Genomic DNA, 9,940 nt, shown 5'->3' with positions numbered 1-9,940 from the left:
TGGCTGCCTGGACGGCGCCAAGTGCGCTGCAGTGGGGGGGTGGGGTGGGGTGGAAGCGGCGCGAGGGAAATCCTGTAACTAGATGACGTTGGAGGCTTCTGAAGCACTTGGAGCAGCTGGGCTCCACTCAAGAGTGGCGGTTTTCGTCCTGAACAGCGAGATCAAACTTTTATTGGGGCTGTAGGAAGTGCAGCTTCGGTTTAAATCCTTTAAGCAGAAAGAAAGAAAGAGAGGGGGACCTGCAACCTCATCTATGCAAAACAGGTACTCTTGAATTATAGCCTCTTCCTGCAAATAGAGATAAAAGTGGCACGGAGAGGGATTTGTGGCCTGAAGCTGAGCAAAATAGTACCAATAAGTGGCGAAACAATGCTCATAAGCTGGGAAACCATAGCTTATTTTTGTAGCAAGCCTTTGTAGGTGTGCCAGTGAGTGTGGCAACCTAGTTTTAAGGACCCTCTCCTAGCCCAATCCCTCAGTTAACCCCAAGATGAGCAGTTAAAGTGAAAGACTTGATTCTAGCCTTGGGCAAGGATTTGGTTTGTTGGTCCTCTCGGTACAAAAGTATCAAAATTGTCCCCCTGCAAGTCGTTTGCATTAGGTATTATCTTCCTACTAAGTTCTCTGGCAGGGTGTGTGTTTTAAATAAATTCTGTAAGCTTTTGTTCTTGTATTTTAAAAACTTCCATGATTCTCCAGAGGAGGAGGAAATCAACCTGATTTATCCTTATTTGTGAGCCTACTCATGCCCCATAAAAATTTTGAGGGGTAGAGATTAGTAACCCTATAGATATCAGTGGGATGCATTTTATTTATGTATGTTTTGAGGATTACAGGGGCACCCTCTGCATTTTAGTTTGGAAGTTTATGTCTAGATAAATAATAATAATAATATAATAATAATTTATTATTTATACCCCACCCATCTGGCTGGGTTTCCCCAGCCACTCTGGGCGGGTTCCAACAGAAATATTAGAATACAATAATTTCTTAAAGATTAAAAGCTTCCCTAAACAGGGCTGCCTTCAGATGTCCTCTAAATGCTAAGGAATCTTCCAGTACTAATTTTGTACCAGTTAATTCTACTTTGAATCTGCCTTTTCTCTTAGCCCGGTAGTTCCTATACTGTTTACTGGGATTGTTGTGAACCTAAAGTAACCACCTATAAAGGAGATTGTCCATTATATCTCTGTATTTTACTGGTGTTTTGATTTTGCCTCCTTCCAATCAGCTTCAGTTGGAGACAGGTATTCTTCATGTTGAGAAAGGATGGGATCATTTCTGATGTAAACACATATCAAAATTACCCAGCAAAGCTGTCTTTTGTGTGACTGTATGGGTTGTTACTCTGGTCTTGCCATTTTCCCATCAGGAGGCTCATGCAGAACTGTGACCTGCACAGACACATAGGAGATGGACATCTAAAGGATAGTGATTTTCATTCTAACTGTGAAAGTAGAAATTTTGAGATAAAAATGTGGCTCCAGTTTTAATTCTGAGAAAAAATCAACCTCAGGTAGCAAAAATTTGGAAAATAGTGTCTTGGCCTTTAAAGAAAGAAAGAAAGTCAGGAAGAATTGAGGAACCTTGTTGAAAACACCTCATCAATTCAAATGTTTTTTCTAATGCTGTATCTTATCTTTTGCAGCTCTAGTTAATCTGCTCGATCAAGAGCATAGTTGCAAAATAGAATTTTTAACTATACGAAGTAGCAAACATATCCAGATTGAGTCAAGTGAGCTACAGTGTGTCTAGTACACTTTTAGACATTGAGTGAAAGTTTTAAAAGTATGCATATAAAGCAGGGGTCAGCAAACTTTTTCAGCAAGGTCCCTCAGACCTTGTAGGGGGCCGGACTGCAGATATATATATGGGAGGGTGAATGAAATGAATTCCTATGCCCCACAAATAACCCAGAGATACATTTTAAATAAAAGCACACATTCTATTCATGTAAAAACACCAGGCAGGCCCCACAAATAACCCAGAGATACATTTTAAATAAAAGGACACATTCTACTCATGTAAAAACATGCTGATTCCCGGACTGTCTGCGGGCCGGATTGAGAAGGCGATTGGGTCACATCCGGCCCACGGGCCTTAGGTTGCCTACCCCTGATATAGTGGGAACAACAGCTTTCAGTACATGCACTTAAGTTGAATGGTTTAAATCTTATTTGTGTTGGAGAATGGAGAATGAAAGTACCTTTAAAAAGTATAAAGAAAGTTTTCTACTGAATATGAGTAAGTTGTAAATTCTGTAGGAATGCATTAGATTTTGAAAGCTCACTAAGAAGAAATATGTACCTTGTTAATAAACTATTTGAAATGCCATTCAGTAAGTGCATTTAATAACCTCTTTGATTTACGGTAGCACTGAGTACAATGGTTTGTGTCAAGGAACCCTTGGGGAGCACATAGTGATATAGAAGGCTATGCTTAATTTGCACTTTTAGGGGCAGCTAATTAATGTGTGTGTCATTTGTAAATCAGATGGAGGCAAAGCTGTAGCTACTAGGATCCTCATCTAATCTTGGAGCCAAACTATACAATGTGTCAAATGTGTGAAAGCATTTAATGTACTTGTTTTGTTCCCCTTTTTATGCATCACTGTTAGGGCTTGCATGAAAAGCTACAACTGCCAAAATTCCCTCTTCTACACAACTATTGAGGTTGGAGGAGCCCTGTCCACTTTTTCATCTTGCCACTCCAGTCATGATACCAATGAACTTAAGCTGCTATTTGCTCCAGAAGTGAAGCTGCCTTGGTGTCAATGTCAGCTTTCTTTTGGGGCCAACTTTAATTGAGAAAGCAGTGCAGGGTGAAAGGGCTAAATTCATGAAGGCATTCAAGAGGAAAATGTTTCTTTGGGTTCTCTTTGCAGTTTTATTCCCCTTTGGCACATTTTTTTACCATCACATTATATACGTACCCTTTTCTCCATTGTATTGAGAGCCAGACACTGAAATAAAATAAACCTAGCTGGATGTCTTACAGTTAGTCATAGCACAAGCTGGTGTTTAAACTTTAATTCTCATTGCTCAAAGTTTCCTGGATATTTGTTCACAGTTCATAATTACTATTGCCTACTTCATCCAATTTTTTGGGTAAGAACTCCTTATTATAGCAGTTGAATAACCTGCTTCACAGCTTCTTGATCAGAAAGCTATTCATTGTTCTATGGAAATGGACTTTCAGGCCTGTAGCTGACAGAATTGAACTTTGATCTGTTCCTGACTCCTCAAAGGGTGTTATTAAAGACTTGCACAACAGCAGCAATTTAATTTAATTTGTCATCCTACATAGGTGTTCAGAGCAAAACCTGAGATTAGATGCTACTCATAGGCTGATCTCAATGTCAGCCCAGTGGTACAGAGTGACTGGGCAGTTGACTGACACAATTTAGTTGGTGCTAGCCATGCTGGAGGTAGTGTAGGTCAGGCTGTCATGCTTCTTCCAGAGTTGCTGGCTCCCAATATGTTGTTGTTGTTGTTTAGTCGTTTAGTCGTGTCCGACTCTTCGTGACCCCATGGACCATAGCACGCCAGGCACTCCTGTCTTGCACTGCCTCCCGCAGTTTGGTCAAACTCATGTTCGTAGCTTCGAGAACACTGTCCAACCATCTCGTCCTCTGTCGTCCCCTTCTCCTAGTGCCTTCAATCTTTCCCAACATCAGGGTCTTTTCCAAGGATTCTTCTCTTCTCATGAGGTGGCCAAAGTATTGGAGCCTCAGCTTCACGATCTGTCCTTCCAGTGAGCACTCAGGGCTCCCAATATAACCTGGAAATATGCCCTTAGAATCCTTTGCAACATTATGAAGGGGTTTTTAGGTGTATCTTCTGTTTTTATACAGTATTGCAGAAGGTTGGGCTTTTGCATTGCTTCCTGCATGGCCAATTCCTTCCTTGTGCAATCTGAGGATATCCCTAGGATCCTCTTTGATGGAGTTATGTAACATATTTCCAGGTCATATGGGAACACCTTTATCTTTCCCTTCCTAGGATAATGCATGGCACTGAGAGAGTCCTGACCCCCACAGTCACTTGAATTTGTTGCTCTGTAGAGTCTTCAGGACTCACTAGGAGCACAGGAAATGCATAGCTTGATATCTGCTGGGCTAGTAGTATTGGTACTGGTGGCATGGTCCAAATGATAAAGTGTCTTGGGATTGTAATTGCTCCATGTAATTTGCACAACTTTTGTTTACATAATTGTTCCCTTGCTTCCCTTTTAGTTCCAATTCTTGGATGCATCCTGGAGTGACCTGTGCTAATTAGATTATAGAGAAGTAGACATTGCTATGAGGAATGGACATTGCTTTGGAGAATGGATAGATTCAGGTTACATCAAGAGGTTCTAGTTGCACTGCAGTTTGATTGACAACTGAACAGTTATCAAATTGAATGCTGCTGTCTGCATGGTGACAATTGCCAGGCAAATAGGCTTGCACCATAGAGGAGAGTACTGTATGTGCATGTCTGAGGGGCAGAACAACTCTCGCCCTCTGTCATGGTCTGTCTACTTTCAGTTTGTTATGTGAAATTCAGAGCTCTGGCCTTTTCTTCACTAGGGGTTATGCAAACTCTCTAGAGACATGAAAAACATACCCACTTGAGACTTTTAAGGGCTTTGTTCTGTTCGTGTGTCTCAGAACCCTTGATAAGACACAATAAGCAAGGGAAATCCCACCCGCCCCCAAACCCAACATATTGGTTGGAGATGATTTTTAGAAGTACACTACACAGAGAATCAGTTCTGTTCAAATTAAGTGAACCAGCCTAGAGTCACTGGGACTTTAAAAGGTGTGATCCTGTCCTCACTTATTTGGAAATAAATCCTTTTGAATTTTTGAGTAAAGAAGTAGAGACCTATGCTGTTAGTTACCTGGTCCTGTACACATTTACTTGGAATTACCGGTAAATGTCAGTGTGCTCAGTTGGGCTTACTCCAAGGTAAGTCCCCATAGGATTGCAGCTTTAAATTTATTCTCTATCTGAACATTTGTTTTCTTTCTCTTGGCAGAGCAAAACAGCTCAACAGCTTGTTACACCAATAACACTGGGCTGTGTGTCTATCAGAGCAAAGTGAATGGCTGCCTGAGAAGCTTCTCATTGGCTGTTTGTGTGGGCTGTGCAGCTCCTGTTCCCCTTTTGTTTTCTTACTGGTGCCAGGCAGTGCAAAAAAGCAATTGCTGATATTAGGTCCACCTGCTCAGCAGCTGGGCTGTATTTATTGGCGTTCAACACACCCTAGGTAGAACTGATTGTCACCTCTGCACTGGAGACTTTCAAACAGAGTGTCCAAAAGATCCACCTGTTTAAAATTCATCAGCTGAGCTCTGTTTGCTTGGAGTTTGGTTCATATTGAATTGAATCCTGGAAGCTGCTACAAATGTGAGCTTGCTTCTGAGCTGTCTGTTCTAATGTGTGAAAGCAGCTGGCCAACAGTAGACAAGTGCCAAGAAGGCAGCTTTTTAGGTTTGTGTGGGCAACTGCTGCGGATAAACGAGGTTTGCTCTCATCTCATTCTGTTCAAAGGCTAACTGACTTTATAACTCACAAAATTTATCCAGAAAATTGGCATATATTAAAAGTTGTGTACTAAGGTACAGTTGGGAGAATTTTGTGATAATTCAGTAACAAACTTTGAGGCTTAATGGTAAACTGTGGCAACTATTCGTTTCTGCTCTGTGTGCTTAATTTTACGTACCCGCATGAGAGATGTAATTGCTTTGCATAAAGTGGTCTCAATTCATCTTTCCTGAAGGTGAACTGTGTCTCTTGTGTATTTTATATTTAGAGAGTTCTGGGTCTTCCCACAAAGGCCATGGAGAAAAGGTTGGAAGACAATTTCAGCACCAGCTCTCTGAACATATTGGGAGACTTATTTAGAAAAGCTGCCAAGTGCCTGGGCCATCTCCATCTTCTCTACATGTGTGCCTGCCTCAATGCCGCCTGTTCATATGCAGGTAACCGTTCACAATTCTCTTTCTGATAATGTTTTTTAAAGATTGTGATGGTTGGGGTTACCATCTATCAGAGAAGCTGTAGCAGCAAGATTCCTGCACTGATCAGGGACTAGACTAGAATATGGTGCTTGCGGGGTGTTGCTCAGTCCCATGGAGTCTCTAATGTGGGGTTCCTGGGTTCAGTATTATCCCACATGCTTTTAAACATCAGCATTATTATTTCTTTTATGAATTGCTTCCTACAAATAATCTCAAAGCAATTTCAGAATAAAATAAAGATATGTAAAACACTTTCCGATATAAAATACTTATAAGAATTATATATAAAAAAACCCAGTTTTGAATCCAGGGCTGATACAGCCGTGACTGGCATCATCCAGAGTTTTGATGTATGTTGTCATCAGTATGCTGATGTCACACAACCTTTACATCTCAAGTGGGTGTGGTGGTGCATATGCTGGATCAGTGCCTAGCCTTTGTAATGGACTGGATGAGAACCAACAAACTGAAGCTCAATCTAGATAAAGCACAGGCACTATTGGTACCATTATTTGGATAGATGGAATGCATCCTGTTCTGGATGGAGTCACACTTCCCTTGAGATGGTTCACAGCCTGAGGCACTCTTGGATCCAACATTGTTACTGTTGTCACAACTAGTAACGGTGACAAGTGCTGATTTTGACCTTGTACTGCTTGAGACCTCTATACCAGGGGTCTCCAAACTTAGGGGGCTTCGGTCGGGGAAGGGAGCGCGCACCCAAACGCATGCAGGTATGCTATTTCTGGCACACTTCCGGGTTGCAGGAGCACCGGAAATAGCTTGTGCGCATGCACACAGGCCTCCTCCAACCCAAAAGTGCACTGGAAATGACGCTTGCGCATGCGCACAAGTTATTTCTGGTGCTCCTTGGATCTGGAAGTGGGCAGCCGCGCCGCGCCGCGCCGGTAAGAGTGGGCGGCAGCAGCAGGCGGCGGGGGGGGGGCATCGCAGGTCGGGTAAATGAGCCCTTCGGGCTGTATCCAGCCCTTCGCTCCGTAGTCTGGGGATGCCTGCTCTATACTTAAAGGACCACCCCCCCCCCCATTTGAACCCTGAGATGAAGCCCTTCTTTGTGTGCTTCCTCCAAGGGAGGTCCAGAGAGTGGTGATGAGAGAATGGGCCTGTTCTATAATAGCTTCCCATTTATGGAATTCTCCTACCAGGGAGGCAACCTGGTACCAAATTTGTCTAATTTCAGTGGCAGGTAAATCTATTTTCATTTTCCTTTGCATTTGGACAGCAGCAACAATTGGATTTATTTTTTTTACTCTGGCTACACTTTTAATTATGTTTATTACTACATTTTGTATTTTGCTCTAAATTATGTTGGGACTTTTATTGCGAGAAGCAATTTATAAATGTAATAAACTAAACTAAAATAACCAAGAACATTTGAAACAGGTGAAAGCAGGAAAGTGTAGTGGAGTAGTTTGTTAAGGCCTCTCAAAGAGTAATTTATTTCACAGATTTCTTCTCTCTTAATTCCCCGCTGCTTTTTGCCACTTAAAAAGTTTTTAAAAAATAACCTTTCCAGCTGGCAAACTTGTAACATTTACTCTTTTTTTAGAGAATAGAGGGATCACTTATACTGACTCAGTTGCATTTGATCTCAGTGGGTTAGTACTATAGTTAGCAAAATCTCTGCCTTCTGGACAGGACTGCTGCTGTAATCTCCATAATTACCCTGTGCTGTCTCTGACGTTCGGCAATTGGGAAATTTGATTAAGCTGATGTGCAGTAAGTGAACCGTTAATCTCCAGCTTGTCACACACAGTTGATTTAAAATTCATGTTTTATTATATTTTTAGTTGTAGAGAGTAAGTAGTAATCATTACATGTTTTAAGTTAGAATGGACCTGCTTTTTTTCCTTTTTTCTTTCCTTGAGATTAGTTTCCTGTTTCCTGAGCCTACCAGAGTCATGTTTCAAAAACCACTGCCCTTTTTCTTCTTTTTAACCATAGCTATTATATTTTGGGTGGGTGGGGGCACTTTGAGGCTTCTATGGTGGAAGGTATTGTGGCCTTGTTTGAATGTAATTCTTTACAAACCTACATTTTGCCAGTGAAATGCCTACTTCAGTGCATTCTGTTCCCACTTTTATACACAAAACAAAATAAGTCCCAAAGGTTTAGTAGTAGGATGATTTTGGACATTTTTAAAATAACTTAACGGAATTGCTTTATTGGAATCTAGAATTATTCTTCCAGCATACCGTGTTTCTCCTAAAATAAGACGTGCCTCTAAAATAAGCCATGGCACGATCTTTTAAAGGCAAAAATATATAAGACATCCCCCCAAAATAAGACATGTTGGGGGTACCGGTACCTACCCGACCCAGCGGGAGCCGGCAAACGCAGCAGCGCGTGCCGAGCCCCAGCCCAGCGGGAGCCCCAGCCCAGAGACGCGCCGAGCTCCGACTGAACGGGCCCCAGGACCCGGCAGCGGGCGGCGCACAAAGCCGCAGGACCCGGCAGGAGCCGGCAGCAGCCCCAGCCGCGCCGCGCCGCACCGCATGTAGCGCGAAGTCGCAGCAGCCGGCAGCAGCCGGCAGCAGCCCCAGCTGCGCCGCGCCGCACCGCGCGAAGCCCGGGGACCCGGCAGCGGGCTCAGCGGGCGGCGCAAGAAAGCCCTGTACCATACTTAACAATGCTGTACCATGCTCAATAAAAAAATAAGACATCCCCCGAAAATAAGCCGCAATGTGGTTTTTTAGAGAAAAAATAAATATAAGACGTGTCTTATTTTAGGAGAAACACGGTACTAAGCTGTCACAGTCTGTCTCTTCTTAACTCCCCCCTCCCACCTTCATAATGAATATTCACATAAGAATGAAATTCTTATTTGTTCCATACAGCTTTCTATTCAGTAGAAAGTGGATATTGTCTAGCTGTTACAAATACTATTTTTAAAAAGCCACCATTGTTTTCAAACAACAATGTAATTGCAAATTGTTGCAGTGAAATTTTCTTTCTTTCTTTCTTTCTTTCTTTCTTTCTTTCTTTCTTTCTTTCTTTCTTTCTTTCTTTCTTCCTTTTAGTTTGTTACCCTGTCAGAGTTAGTTGCAATCTCTTGAGAGAGAAAGATTCATGAATGTGGCAAAACTGAATTTTCTTTGTGCATAATGGATTTTATTCCAAATTGGAGGCAACATAAGTATAATATAACTTGCTGTGGTCAATCTGAAGTGAGCAACTGGTTCACTTCTGAGAGCTACATTGGAACATCAAAGATCTGTAACTGACTTCTATATTTTAAGCCTGTAATAAATATAAGGTAAATAGTGTGAGCTACAATAATCTGTGTTACTACATGTAACAAAAATAATGCTTAAACAGCATTTTTAAGGGCTCAAAGTACTGCTCATGGTAATGTTTACAACAACCTGATAAGGTTAGCCCAATATTGCATTACTCTATCTTACTAATGGAGGACAACCAGAGAGTTTAAAATGAAGACATCTCAGCCCATGTTCTTAGCTATTATGCTGATAAAAACCTATGGTCAATTCACAATATCTTGGAATTGCTTTCATTGTATGTTGACATTTTAATTATTTTAGAAATTCCAGAAACCACCTGGGGCATTTTTTGGCTGGGAGAAACTCCCATTATCCTCAGTGGTATCTTGTCTTCCTGTTCTGAATTGGGACAGCAGTAGGGGGCAAAGGGTTAAAGCCATACACCACAGCCTCAATCTGGATCCCCACTCTACAACTGCTGTTTGTGAAAGTAAAAATATTGCATTAGTGCTGCTCCATCATAAGCATCCAAGCAACTTTGACTTTTGTTCTGTGTGTAGAGAAGGCCTGTTTGATGACAATGATATGGGTCCTTAGCAGAGCACGCTTTCCCCCTACTCAGTTGCTGTTTAAGCAGTTCGGCTGGCTGTCATGCAGTCACAGTGCTTGTGTAAGAAAACTGCCTGAGCCA

At 41.9% G+C, this 9,940-nt stretch overlaps 1 protein-coding gene across 2 annotated transcripts in view; it reads left to right on the top strand.

The window, feature by feature from the left end:
• KIAA0319L (KIAA0319 like) overlaps positions 1 to 9,940 on the top strand; it is a 61,937-nt gene that overhangs the window by 547 nt on the left and 51,450 nt on the right. Inside the window, exons 1-2 of one of the 2 annotated variants that reach the window (XM_060275814.1) lie at positions 38 to 264; positions 5,800 to 5,968. In XM_060275814.1, coding sequence (XP_060131797.1) covers positions 5,827 to 5,968 — 142 coding nt within the window. In that variant the 5' untranslated portion in view covers positions 38 to 264; positions 5,800 to 5,826. Of the gene's footprint in view, positions 1 to 37; positions 265 to 5,799; positions 5,969 to 9,940 lie in introns of those variants that run through there. The other variant, XM_035120970.2, reaches the window with a different exon arrangement.

Source organism: Zootoca vivipara, chromosome 6 (assembly GCF_963506605.1).
Source record: "Zootoca vivipara chromosome 6, rZooViv1.1, whole genome shotgun sequence".
NCBI classification, from domain to species: domain Eukaryota; kingdom Metazoa; phylum Chordata; class Lepidosauria; order Squamata; family Lacertidae; genus Zootoca; species Zootoca vivipara.
The sequence above is the reverse complement of the archived record's forward strand: the minus strand, read 5'-3'. Positions and strand labels throughout refer to the sequence as shown.